At 36.5% G+C, this 15,018-nt stretch overlaps 1 protein-coding gene across 1 annotated transcript in view; it reads left to right on the top strand.

Moving 5' to 3' along the window:
* Tnni3k (TNNI3 interacting kinase) overlaps positions 1-15,018 on the top strand; it is a 262,734-nt gene that overhangs the window by 210,690 nt on the left and 37,026 nt on the right. Inside the window, 4 exon segments of the mRNA XM_090333972.1 lie at positions 4,718-4,770; positions 5,086-5,138; positions 9,012-9,029; positions 9,031-9,136. Of these exon segments, the coding sequence (XP_090190098.1) occupies positions 4,718-4,770; positions 5,086-5,138; positions 9,012-9,029; positions 9,031-9,136 (230 nt within the window).

The following is a 15,018-nucleotide window of genomic DNA, read 5'->3' as shown; positions in this document are numbered from 1 at the left end:
TTGGTCTCCCAGAAACTAACAATCTTTGTGTCTGACCTACTTCCCAAGTCAGTTGATAAGATTCCTCTTCCGCAGTGACCAAGACTCATAATCTGCATCTTTCTTCTAAGGTATGACTTGTAAACTAGGCTCTGGAAGGGAGAAAGTTCTGTCTGCTGGCTGTGTCTTGGTGGTACAAAAGTTTATTCAATTTATTTCCATTTAGTTCATGGGTTTCAGTCTGTCTTGCCATCATATATTGAAATGGACTATTTATAGCACTACTGGGATGAAGTATGAATTTCTAACAGACATCTGAAGATTATTTCACCCAGCAATATCAGAATATACTTTTTTTCAGCAGCACATGGAAAATTCTCCAAAATAAACCACATTTTAGGGCATAAAACAAACCTGTGCATATTCAGAAACACTGAAATTATTCCCTGCATTCTCTCAGACCACAAGGGAATCAAATTGGAACTGAACACCAATCTCCATCAACAAAAACCCTGTAACTCATGAAGCTTGAACAACATATTGTTGAATAACCAATGGGTCATCGAGGAGATCAGAACAGAAATTCAACAGTTTACAAAAATTAACAAAAAGAAGCACACAAAATACCAGCTCCTTTGGGGCACAGCAAATGCAGTTCTCAGAGGAAAATTTATAGCTCTGAGTGCCTACATTATCAAATGGAAAAAAAATCGCAAACCAACAATTTAATAGCGCACCTTAAATTCTTGGAAAAAGAGCAACAAAACAACCACAATCCCAGTAAAGTGAAGCAAATTATTAAAATCAAAGCAGAATTTTGATTAAGTTCTAAATACTAAGTCCCAGTGATTGTAAACAGAGATTCCCTTCTTGAACACTCGTTTGTTTAACCTGTCATTTAAAATATGATGTAAAAATCAACATTAATAAAGAAAAAAAGCAGAATTAAATGAATTGGAGTCCAAATAAACTATAGAAAGAATCAACAAAACAAGGAGTTGGTGCTTTGAAAGAATTAACAAAATTTACAGACCCTTAGCAAATCTTACCAAAAGAAAAATGAAGGGAGCACACTCAAATAAACAAAATCACAGATGAGAATGGTAATATCACAACAGAAATTACCAAGATCCAGAGCATCATAAGGGAATACTTTTCAAACCTTTACGCCAACAAATTTGAGAATCTAGATGATATGGATGAATTTCTAGCCAATATTAACATACCCACACGGAACCAAGAAGACCTAATCCAACTAAACAGACCTATTTAAAGTACTGAAATAGAAATGGCAATAAGAGGCCTTCCATCTGAGAAAAGCCCAGGGCCAGATGGATTCACAGCTGAACTCTGTAACATCTCCAAAGCAGAGCTCACACCAATAATCCTCAACGAAATTGAAAGCAAAGGCTCTTTGCCAAACTCATTCTATGAAGCCACCATAACCCTCATCCCAAAACCAGACAGAGATTCATCGAAGAAAGAGAATTATAGACCCATTTCTTTGATGAATATTGATGCAAAACTTCTCAAAAATTAATATTCTTTTCAGGACAATTTCCAGACTTTCAGGTAAAAGAGCTCCTTCTGACTGAACATATTATTGGTTTGCCATTATGAAGCTCAAAATAGAAGTCTGAAGATGACCCATGGCTTTTTGTTTGTTCTTTTTTGCTTTTAAACTGTTCCCAGAGCTAAGCACTTTCAGTGTTTTGATGTATTTATTGTGCTTCATATTTTCTATTCCACCTTTTCACAGTCATTTTTCCATAAGTATAGTCTGTGCTTCAGAGATTTATATCTTAATGCATAAAAACCTAGCATAAGCTAGTATGCACTCATTTATGGCTCCTTCATTGAGTCCAGAATTTCTTTCTGGCTTACAAATTCTTTTATAACCAAATACCATGTCCACTCTAATATTCCATTATTTTCCAATATATATTGTCCAATTTAGTGAATATACTCTTACCATTCCTCTTACATATGCAAATAACTTTTTGCCAAGAGCATCTAATCCAAACTGAAGTTTTTCTTTGTTCTAGCCTCATCTCCTCTCTGCAGTGTAAGACCTGTTTTTGCCTGACTGGTTTCTCATCATATCCCAGCATATAGGAAATATTTTGGCACATGGTAAAGTCTTAGCACATATTTATAGACTTAATAACGGACTGCCCTTCAAAGCTCACGTCAAAGATAATCCCTTTCTTAACCTATGCTATTTTCTTTGAAAACATTCATCTTTGTTTTCACTAGCAGATTATAAATTCCTTGAAGATGGAATCTATGACTTGTATTACTTTGCATCTCCCAGAGTGGTAGATAACATGAGGAAAGTAAATATCATGCTTTGGGGAAGAGTACATAGGCATGATTCATATAATATAGATCCATTGATTGTCCACTATTTGTCAGGAACTGTTTTAAAACCTGAGATGATAACCCGGATGAACTAAACACTAGGTCCTCAGTGACGCTAGGTAAATTGCTTGTGTTGATACAGTCAAATCCTGTGAGTGTTGGACTCTTTCCAGGAACCAAGAAGGCTAAACTAGGTTAGCCAAAGTGCCTTGCCCAGTTTTGTGTCCTCTGAATTTTCAATGTTTACTTAACAATCTCTGTTATTTAGATCATAGTTCTACCAAACATATACCACTAATCATATATCTAGGATTGGTACTCAGTAAATTGTTCTTCTATGATAGGATCTTTACCTTCCTAAAATGTAGTTATTGTTTAAAGTGGAAGTGTTTGCTTTATGTTTCTTTTCATGTATTTACTTGTTTAACAAATGATATTGAGTATTCCTGCATAAGAAGTAGTTTAATAAAAAATGGTATAGCTATATCTATGCCCAAGACACAGTCTCTTTTCGGAGACACCCTGCTTTTGCACATCATCATTCAGTTATGCACTCCCTGACCCAGTAACCAAATTTGTTCTTGTGTCTTTCATGGAAGAGCATTTTTTCTAAATATTTAAAAACATCTCTGGATAGCTAGTAATCACTTTTTGTAACATGCGTTATTTTGATAGGAACAAAATTCAACGAGTGAAATAACAAAATATAACCTGGAAGCACAACCTGTTTAAAGATTATCTGAAACTATACTTTGGAAGAAGCTACCATATTAGAAAATAGAGTTATTAAGCACAAGTTTATAGAAAAGTTTTGCTGCTAAAAAGTAGTTTTAATGACTGCTGTTCCAGACAATTAATTGGAATTCACAACAAATAATTAGCAAGCATATCTTTTAATTTGATTGGTAGACCTATGCTAGGGTATATTTTAACATTATATGTGAAATGTAATATTTATTATCCTGTCATAGGCAAAGGGACTGTGAAATGCTCTCCAATTCTTTAAAGAATCTAGTGACATGACATTCAGATATACTTTTCTTACTGCACTTGATTTCCAGAGACATCTTGATGCTGTAGATTTCTTGTCTGTGACAGTTTAATTCACATCACATTCATCAATTTGTGATTTATGGTTAAAGGTAGCATCTTAGAAGTTCCTGCTCCAAAAGTACTTTTGCCATGTGCTACTATAAGCAAAGTGACTATAAATATAGTTGTGACTTCCAGTAGTTGAGAAGCAGATTCAGTCTATACTGTAAAGATAAAATTCATTAGCAGGATAAGAGAGGCTCAAAATTTTCTTTCTTGGGCCAGGTGTGATGGAATTTGCCTCTAGTTCCTGTTACTTGGGAGGTAAAAACAGACCTTTCCTAAATTTAATGGCAATCCCTAGAGAAGTCAGTAAGATACTATCTCAAAACAAACAAACAAACAGGCTAGGATCATGGTTCAGGTAGAATATTTAGCTGGTATGGTTCAGGTAAAGTAATTCTCCTATGAAACTTATGTCATTGTTGATAAAAAAAAGAAGCCTAACACTAACCCTATAAGTCCTAGACTTGAAATTTTTCATATTTTGACCATGGAGCAAATTAGGGATAGGAAAATAGTTGCAATTTATACAAAACAATGCAGTATTGCCTCTACCTTGGAAGAAATTCAGTGCTTGTGTACAAAGACTGGGCTGACCCTTTTATAAATCAAATGTGAGATGGACAACAATGATAATCAAGAGGAAGTATTCAGAGACATTACTGTATAGCCATGTTCTTGCATGTCTATGAGATATTTCAGGACTTAATTCACCAAGGCATGGGTTGAAAGGGAGACTGAGGACCTTTACTTTTCTTCCTTAAAAGCTTAACATATTGAACTAGCTAGCATCAATTCCTTAGAAACATTCTTTTGCCCTGAGATTGTACCTAGAAGGTTTTGTCTAAGACTATGCCCATAAAGACTGCTTTTAGAATGCATAGCAGGCTCTGCCTAGAATGAGGCTTTTCCCTAGGGTTGCAGCCAGCTGTATGTCCTACTCCAATTGTAACTTGTTCACAAGGCCTTCTACTTTGTAGTCATTCTTGTAGTAGCAAATGAAGATCAAAAACCTGAAAATATGAGCTTCAGCTAATGGACAAATTTATAGAAGATTTATCAAAAATACAAATGTTTTATGCTTTTGATGTTCTCTAAACTGCAATCATATTTTGTAAATATCTTTAGAATTGGTGAAACTAAGAAAATTCAGAGTAAACCTTCAGGGCATATTGAGTCTGTGCAGTAAACAAGTGATCACTACTGACATTCTCTTAAGGGATCGATTAGATGAAGAAAGAGCAAAGCTTGCTTACTCAAAGTCTGCTTTTTTTTTTCCTAGTCACAGTATTCTGCTCTATGAGGATGGGCATACTGTGGTGGCAGATTTTGGAGGTGAGCTTTCTAGAAATAGTATCTTAAATGTCATTAGCTTCCATATTCCTTTCTATCTGGTATCTGATATGATATAATAAATTTCACACAGACATATTATTTTTTACTCTTTCATATTTCACTGGCCATAAATTCTGAAGATATATCATTTATTTTCAATTTTTTATTCTTTGCTACCTCCAACCAACCAACAGAAAAGAAGTGAGAATTTGAATAAGACAAAAACTTCCTGAGGTTTCAGAGCTTTAGTTCTGCTCTTTGACCTTGGTTTTCCGATATTTTCCAGGACACGACTTTGTTTTCTCTTTCTTACAGAATCACGATTTCTACAGTCTCTGGATGAAGACAACATGACAAAACAACCTGGGGTTTGCTGCTTCTTTTCTTCCCTATAATTATAAAACAATTAAAATGTGTAAACTCAGCGTGAGAGAAAAGAATATGAGAGCAGCTTTAGTTGGAAGAATATCATTGTCTCTGTGGCAGGAATAGGGCTTTTATAGTTTTATTTTGAGAAAACCCCAAAATAACATTTAAAGATTCTTCTAGGGAAACAGATAAGATATGCACTTGGAAAACGTTATAGAGAAAATAACACAGAATATGTTTCAGATACACTAAAAAGGCACATGACAGGGGTGGATAATTAGATTTCATATGAAGTATTAGAGATAACCTTTAACAGACAACTGATTCTAAAGTGGGTCACCAGCATCATTAACCATCCTGTTTTCCACTTTATCATTATAAGGAAATAGGTGGTAGAGTCAAATGTTGTTGTTTAAGTAAAATATAAATAACAACCTCTGAAGCAAGAAAAAGACATACTAAAATGTCTTCAGTTAAAATTCATTTCTTGCCCTCCCCTTCATTTCACCAGTCTCTCCCCCCAAACTAGTATATTTTGTGACAACCAAATATGTAAGTTTAGGCACTCTGTCACACAAAAAAGAGGCTTATTTGGCTGACTGTTTCTGAAAGCTGATAAACCCAAATAGCCTGGTTCAGGTTCTGGTGAGGTGTCTTCAGGCTGTATTCCCCATAGTGGCATCATGGTAGAAGCATGTGTGTGAAGGAAAGCCCATAGAGTATGGTGGATGAAAGCAAAAGTTCGGAAAGGGTCAGTCTTGCTTTCATGTACAGCCCCACTCATGGAAACTGATTGGCATCTCATGAGAACTAAAATACTACTCCTTTCAGCAAGCTCCCAAGATGAGCCCATGGAAGAAGCACTTAATCTCTACCCAAAGAATGAACCCAATTAGATTTCACTTGTTCATTAAACAGATAGTTAAAGAACATCTTTTAGATGCCACATATTCTGCTAAGAATTAGGGATATGGGATTGATCAAAATAAAATTGTTTCTATGAAGGTAATACTCCACTGGAAAGTGAAAAACACTAGACAAATGAACAAAACATCTATTGGGTGATCATGAGTGCTATAAATAAGCACTAAAAGCAAAGCAATGGAAGTGGTGCACATGACATTTAGATGGGATGAAAGTGATCTATAACATTTTATTGTAGATTTAACAATCTAACAAGGAGCTGGGAGAATAGTGGGAGTAAGGTTGTGAAATGTGAAATAATGGTATGGTCCAAGCTACAATAGCCACAGTGAGTGACCAAGAAATACTAGGATAGGAGGAGAGAGAACTAAGAAGTTCATCTTTATTTTTAAATTTTTGTTGTATTTTATTGCCAGGGTGATGTATAAAGGGATTATAGTTACATTCTTGGACACTGATACCCCTTCCCATATTTTTCTCCCAATTTCCCCTCCCTCACCCTTCCCAATCATCTTATTTTCCCCTTCCCATCCATATTTCAGATAAACAAATTAACGTATATACAGTATACCTGGTACCAAAGTCAGATACAGTAACAACATGAGATAAACCATAAGGGGAACAAAAGAGAGAATGAAATAAGTTCACATAGTACACTAAGAGCAACAAGCACAAAGATAAACCTCTTGTTTCCATATCCTGGAGTTCATTTCTCTTGGCCTCATTCTGTATGGCCATATGAACAGTTTTTGAGCTATTGTGGTCCTTTTCTAAGAGAATCTGAGATGTGTACTAATTATTACAAATGAGGAGAAACCATGGAGCCTATGTTTCTTTGGTTCTGGCTTACTTAATACAAATTTTTCCAAGTCCAAAAGTGCATCTTCTTTTGACAGGATATACAAACCTCATTAGCACCTGAGTACTAGAAGCAGCTAAATCAGCAAGCCTCAACTCTGGCTGCGCATTTTAATCCGTTTAGGAATCTTTAGTTACAAAAATGCAAGGCCTAAATCCAAACACTTGAAATTGTGATTTAATTTATCTGGGGTTCATCATGAATACCCCTATATTTCAAAAATCCCACTGAGTTTAGTCCGTGCAGATTCACTGACTGAAATTTTCTCACGTGAAATTGAATTTCACGAAGAGTAGATAATAGTAATTATTTAACCCTAATAGCATAATCTTCAAGTATAGCAATACTGTGGATTTACTTGGGAGCTATTTTGTTATTTTACTAGTTAGGTGATGTTATTTAAGCTCTCTGATTTTCAGCATGCGGGGTGGGGGGTGGTAAGTGCAAAAGCAGGAATTCTTGAGGCCTACTCCCACACGTGTAATGTTGTGACACAATGCATAATCCACTCTGCAAGTGGAAGCTATTTAGAATGTGAAAAATCATGTAGGAGATTTGCCTGCGAGCAGAAACATTAGAATAAAGATATTCTTAGAAAACTGTAATTATGCAGGATTTTAAAATAAGGTAGACATTTCAAAAGAATTAGCAGCAAGCCAGCACTACACCAGGATGTTGGTAATAGCGATAAAAGAATATGAGTTTCCTTTTGTGGGAATAAAAAAAATTGTTGAGAAAAGTTGACTTGTAGAATAAAATTTGGAGCTGGAAGTGTTGGGCTCATCTGTCTTGTTCATGAATTCTAAGCCCAAGATAAATGTGGAACTTTCCCAGAGCTGCCCAGTAAGTTGTAGAGTCAGAGCCAGAATTTTCATCTACTAACTCACAATCTAGTGTTCTGTCCCCTCAATTGTAAGTAAACCAAATTTATGCAATTGCATCCCCAAATGAAACAATTTTAACTGAAGAATATGTAATTTCACATAAAAAGAATGTCAACAATGTCACTAAAAAGATGAGGCTAGAAGTTTGTACAGAGCCACATTTGTAATGTTTCTGAGTGCTGGGTTTCTGAAATATTATAGAAAAAGGCTTCAGAACTAGCACATCTGGGCAAACAAAGGAATCTACTTCTATCGGCCTGTTTCTCTCCTGAGCCATGAGAGCTCCATTCATGAGCCTAACTTAGTGATTTCTCTCCTAAATGGGAGCATAGAAACCTAAACAAGGGAGGTTCCTGACATCGTGTGAGTCACGCCTGAGCATCTAAAAGGTTCTACCACTGACTACATTCAAGCTTGCAAGACAATCCGAAGAAAAGATGGTTACAGAAGTGAGAAAAACAAAAATGCACAAGAACAATAACAAAGCAATCATAACAATATTTTAAAGCAAAAAACAAGAAGAAATGTTACTGTACTGATAATCCTTCCTCCATGATTTGAATATTGATGATATTTTTGTTGTGGGGAGAGGAGGGGAAGGATTCCAACTTGTATGATGGAATGGTGTCAAAACTGTCCTTGATTCCATATCTTTGCTATGGTCAATAGTGCTGCAAAGGACGCTAAATGAAAAGACCTCCAGGATCTAGAAACAAAAGCCATATCATGAGTGATTGTTGTCCTTAATGTACTATGTTATCTCTTATCTCTTTTGCTGTCCCTTGGTTATCCCATATTGTTACAATATTTCACCTTGCTATCTGATATATTGTATATATGCGTATTTGGTTGTTTGAAGTTGGATAGGGAAGGGAGGAAAACAAGATCAGGGGATGGGGTGCGGGGAGGGAAATGGGAACCAAGACATGAGAAAGGGTATCAATGTATGTGAAGTAATGCACCTTCTACCTGGTGAATATAATATAACCCTTCTATTAATTACAATAAAAAATATGAGGAAAAAAACTCTCCTTGAAACATAACGGTCCATGCACACCAACGGAGCCAACTGCTACTGCACATCAAGGGTGGTATCAGCACTCTTTTACCTGCATATCTTTTAAGAGTATGAGGAGAACTCTGCCTCTGGCTGTCACTAGATGAGGGGGCCCTGGGTGAAAGGCGTGGATGCTCTCATCCCACAGAACCCCCGCTGGATGGCCCCCCGAAGTGTTCACGCATTGCACAAGGTACACCATCAAGGTACACGTCTGCAGCTACGCCCTGTGTTTGTGGGAGCTACTAATACCCTTGGCTCATCTCAAGCCAGGTGAGACACGACAAGCCCCATCCCTGGGCTCAGCTCAGGGTAGCTCCACATCTTGAATTACCTACCCCATAATGCTTCTTGTCAGTGGGACGGCAAGAAAAAACGTGAACAATCGTCCGCTGTTTTGAGCTGTATGCTTACCCCAAAATAAACGTTACGGATTTACTCTGTACGTTTAGATGCCGACACGGAGAAATGGAGGAATCTTTTGTGATAAACAGATAACCATGTCCACATGGCATTTGACATCATATGTGGACAAATGTGTATTTACTACTTGAGAATGCATTTTAGAAGTCTGCTTCTGATACATATATTGCAGTGTGGAAGCAGAAATCCAAAAATAACCTATTAAGGCTACATTCTTTTAACTGATACGTGTGTTTGTGTGTATACACATATATACATACATATATATGTATCAACACTTTGCAAATTCTTTCCTACATATTTTCTCCATAGTATCTTGTAAAGTGTTTTCCACAATTAATATGCCCTGTGTGTGATTCATTATTTTTAGCATACTAATGGTGTAATTATCTTCATCTTTCTGTGACACTTTTCATACCTTTTTTTTAAAATGATGAGCTTTATCCCGGGTTTCAGCTCGAGAGTAAGGATTCTGTTTTTAACTGGACCAATATTATTATTTCATCAAATAATTGCCTGCTGTTGGTGATTGCATCATGATACAAATGGTTGATATAATACAAATCAACTACAGTTTTCCAAAAGAGAAATGTCTTCCTTCCTTTTATATCTTGTGTGAATCCACTCTTCTGGTCATATTGATTGTTCTTTTCTGGTCTTGGGGCTTGAACTCAAGGCCTGGGCATTGTCACTAAGCAATTTTACTTAAGGATGGTGCTCTATCACCTGAGTTGTAACTCCACTTCCAGCTTTTTTTTTTAATTTTATGCTTAAGTGGAAAGAAAAGCCTTATGGACATTTTTGCCCAGACTTTAAGAAGACCATAATCCTCAACTATCAGCCTCCGAAATAGCTAGGATTACAGGTATGAGCCACTAGCACCCAGAGAGATCCTGTTGAATAACTGCTAACATATCGTGGAATTAATTACTGTTTTCATCATCCACTACTTTCCTAATTCAAGCTACAGTCTTCCATTTATGATTATCACAGTAGAGCTTTTGAAAAATTGAATTTATTTTGCAATCAAATTTATTCGAAGATTTTTTGTTTTAGCAATTTGAGTTTTAGTAAATATGTACTGTTGAATAATCATAGCTTCAACCAAGACACAGAACATTCCCATCCCTCGAAACTGTGTCCTGCGCATATTTGCAGTCACTCCACTCCTCCCACCTCTTAGCTATGGCAACCACTGATCTGATTCTTCCACATTTTCCATTTTGAAAATGCACTATACCTGCATCAATGTGGTTCTATCAACCAGAGATTCATTCTTTTTCCAATAGCATTTTTTTCTACTGTCATTTTGTCTAATACCTCATGGTAAATATGCCTCATTTTTGATGCAGAAATGAGTTGATGACCATTGAAGTTGCACTCATTTGCAGCTATTATGACTTAAAATTACAGGTGTTCTGAAGTACAGGGGCAGATTCATGTTTCAGCTTTAGAAGAAAAAGCTAATTTGTTGACCTATTGTCTATTTCTTCATTTTACTGTGACCCTCAATGGACTGAATGATGCTGGTACAAAATGATATAAGTAGAACTTCTTGTACTCTGTCTTCTTATCTAAACTAACAGGCACCCAGAAATAATGTTTTACCAGCTGTCTGGTGATCCCTAAGCCAGTCAAGTCTAGACATAAATTGACCATCACAGAGTTTGTATGTGTGTCAAGAATGGAAGTTGCTGCAATGTTTTAAGAAGGTGTGTAATATGATTCTCTACTTACATTAGAATGTACTTTGCATATAAAAGTGCATATAAAAGGCTTTATGTATAAAAGGCTGGAATGAAGCCATTCCAAACCAGAGGCAAGGAAATGAGTTCTTTTAAAATAAACGTCCAACGCGGAAAAGGCACTTGACAAGATCCAACACCACTTTATGTTAAAAGCTCTGGAGAAACTAGGAATCCATGGAACATTCCTCAATGTAATAAAGGCTGTGTATGAGAAACCCACTGCTAGTATTACACTTAATGGTGAAAATCTAAAGCCATTCCCTCTAAAATCAGGAGCGAGACAAGGATGCCCACTCTCTTCACTCCTCTTTAACATAGTACTAGAATTCCTAGCCAGTTCAATAAGGCAAGAAGCAAGCATAAAGGGGATCCAAATAGGGAAAGAGGAAGTAAAACTATCCCTCTTTGCAGATGACATGATTCTGTATTTAAAGAATCCTATAGACTCTACTCCCAAGCTCCTTGAGCTGATTCAAAACTTTGGAAGAGTAGCAGGCTATAAAATTAACCCTCAAAAATCAACTGCCTTCCTTTATGCCAACAGTGAGAGGAACCAGGCAATAATCAGGAAAGAAACTCCTTTCACAATAGTCTCAAAGAAAATAAAGTACTTAGGAATTAGCTTAACTAAGAATTTAAAGGACCTTTTTGATGAAAAATTTAAAATCCTAAAAAAGGAAATTAAAGCAGAACTAAGGAAATGGAAAAACCTCCCATGTTCCTGGATTGGAAGAATCAACATTGTGAAAATGACAATCTTGCCAAGGACTATCTACAAATTCAATGCAATACCCATCAATATCCCAATGGCATTCTTTAAAGAAATAGAACTGGCAATTCAAAATTTCATATGGAATAATAAAAGACCCCGTATAGCAAAAACACTTCTTAGCAGAAAGAACAGCGCTGGAGGAATTTCAATTCCAAACTTTAGACTCTATTACAGGGCTATAATTATCAAAACAGCTTGGTACTGGCACAAGAACAGGCCTGAAGACCAATGGAATAGAACTGAGGACCCAGATATTAAACCACAGACCTATGGCCACCTAATCTTTGACAAGGGAGCCAAAAAAATAGAATGGAAGAAAGACAGCCTCTTCAACAAGTGGTGCTGGCAGAACTGGTTAAGCACCTGCAGAAAACTAAAGTTGGATCCTTCTTTATCACCTTGCACTAGAATTAACTCCAAATGGATCAAAGACCTGGAGATAAAAGCTGGCACACTGAAAACTTTACAAGAAGGAATAGGAGATACACTAGGCCTCCTTGGCACAGGTCAAAACTTCCTTAATAGGGACCAAGAATCACAACAAATCAGAGAAAGGCTGGACAAGTGGGACTGCATTAAACTGCAGAGCTTTCGTATGGCAAAGGACATAGCTAGTAAATTAATTAGGAAGCCTACAGAGTGGGAGAAGACCTTTACCAACCAAACAACAGACAAAGGCCTCATATCTAAAATATATCAACTGCTCAAAAAATTGAATCACTCCAAAACTTATCTCCAAAGTAACAACCATCCCATTAAAAAATGGGCCAAAGACTTAAAGAGAGTCTTCTCTGAACAAGAAACAAAAATGGGCTATAGACACATGAAGAAATGCTCAACATCTCTGGTCATAAAAGAAATGCAAATCAAAACAACTCTAAGATTCCACCTCACTCCAGTTAGAATGGCCAGGATCAGGAAAACGAGTAATAACAGATGCTGGAGGGGATGTGGCCAGGAGGGATCACTACTACACTGTTTGTTGGAGTGCAAACTCGTTCAACCACTATGGAAAGCAGTGTGGCAGTGCCTCAAAAGGCTAAACATAGAACTCCCCTATGACCCAGCAATTCCACTACTTGGCATTTACCCAACCATCCAGAATCTAGGGCATACTAAATCCACTAGCACAACAATGTTCATTGCAGCATTATTCACCATAGCAAAGATATGGAACCAAACTAGATGTCCCTCAGTTGATGAATGGATCAACAAGATGTGGTATTTGTACACAATGGAATTCTATGCTGCTGTCAGAAAGAATGACATTGCCCCATTTGTTAGGAATTGGAAAGACTTAGAAAAAAATCATATTAAGTGATGTAAGCCAGACTCAAAGGAACTTAGGCTCAATGGTTTCCCTCATTTGTCATAATCAGTAGAAACCTTGGGCTCTCCTAGCAGAGATTTGCAATACAGCAAAACCTAGATACATAAGGCCATATAGTATGAAGCTAATTGAAAGGACCTCCAGGATATTGAAACAAAAGCCATATAACAAATGATTGTTGTCCTTAATGTACTATGCTATCTCTCATCTCCTTTGCTGTCCCTTGGGTATCTCATATTGTTACAGTATCTCACTTTGTTATCTGATATATTGAATTTATTTGTATTTGGTTATCTGAAACTTGATAGGGAAGGGGGGAAAACCAATACGGGGAGTGGGTGTTGGGTGGGGGGAGGGTAATGGGTACCAAGACATGTGAAAGGGTATCAATGTATGTGAATTAATGCACCTTCTATCTGGCAAATATCATGTAACCCTTTTATTAATTACAATAAAAATATAAAAAAATAAATAAAATAAAATAAATGTCCAAGATTTTGCCTGTAGTGGATTTGCAAGAAAAAAGAAAATCTGACTGGGAAATATCTGAGTAGAATTTCCATTGGGAAGTGAGAATGCAGTGGAGGTAGAAGAGTTGATGGTGATGTGCTGGTTCTACTTTAGCCATTAGGATGATGGTGGGTGCAGGGAAAAGAGCCCATTTGTGACAGAAATGAGATTTGGAAGAAAATGATTCAAAAATAAGGTCAAACAGAGAGAGAAAATGGTATTTGGTACATTGTGGCATAAAATAGCTGTTCTGGACACATTTCAAAGAAAGAAATCAACACCTGCTTCTCAGATTTTATTTCTCTCCTGGGCTTGTCTCATTTGATATATCAAAATAAACCAAAGAAGAAAGTCATAAATTAATCCATCAATATGGACTTTTTCCAATCCCAGGCCCCTATAATCAGGTTACCCAGTTTTGTAGATCTCTTTCAGATTATAGTGTCAGGCCAAAGAAGAGAGTCCTTTCCAGTCTTCCTATATGGTTCCAGCTGCTTTACTAGGAGACTCAACTTTGTGTCCTGGGATACTTGACTTCCAAACTCTAAGTCTGTGATGTGGCAGTAAATTAAAAGCATCTGCCAATTGATATTGCAACTTTAATCCTAAATTGCAAAGTGGGAATCCTGGAACCAAACCTGGCTTCAGAGGCTTTTGAGCTCTCACGTGGGATTTGTAAAGTTATGAATTGCAGCATATTTATAGACATGGCTTTTCCACTTGGTTCATGCTTATACCTATCAGTTTTCTACCCCTTCTTAAATCATAATTGATTATATTCTTTGCCATAAAAGACCTACATCCTAAAAATCCTACATGTAATAATCTAAAGAGTTTATCTGCCCTCTGCTGTCATAAATCCCATGCTTGTTGTACTAAATTTTGCAATGATCTGGAAAGATCAGAATGGTCCAACAGATAGTGATATTTCTATGAATATAGCTGATATTAACATTCTCATATTTCATTGTGCTGACAACGATTTCAATGAGAGCAGACAATGGTTCCAATTAATCTGTACTTCTGACAATATATAATGAGAGTGGGATGTGGTTTAAAAAGTTAAGTCATTCTTACTACAACCTCAAGATAGCAATCTCATCCTCTCTCTCATATGCTATACACTTTGGTGATACATCACTGAAAAGTGTCAGTTTAACGAAGAGTATGTCTTAGCTCTTGCTGGGATTGTAGAACACATTTACTTTGTCTCACCACAGCTTGTCTCATTAAAAACAATGGAGTATAATCAATTGTACTTTTTAGAACATATATACCTAATCAAAATTGAACAAAAAATTTGGAAAACTTTATCTTACTCAACACTAACAAAACATTTTAATTTGTTGCTCTTTAAAAATATAATAGGAAT

Source organism: Megascapheus bottae, chromosome 6, assembly GCF_031878675.1.
Source record: "Megascapheus bottae isolate mThoBot1 chromosome 6, mThoBot2.hap1, whole genome shotgun sequence".
Lineage (NCBI taxonomy): Eukaryota > Metazoa > Chordata > Mammalia > Rodentia > Geomyidae > Megascapheus > Megascapheus bottae.
Note: the sequence above shows the minus strand (reverse complement) of the source record. Positions and strands in the feature narration are given on the sequence as shown.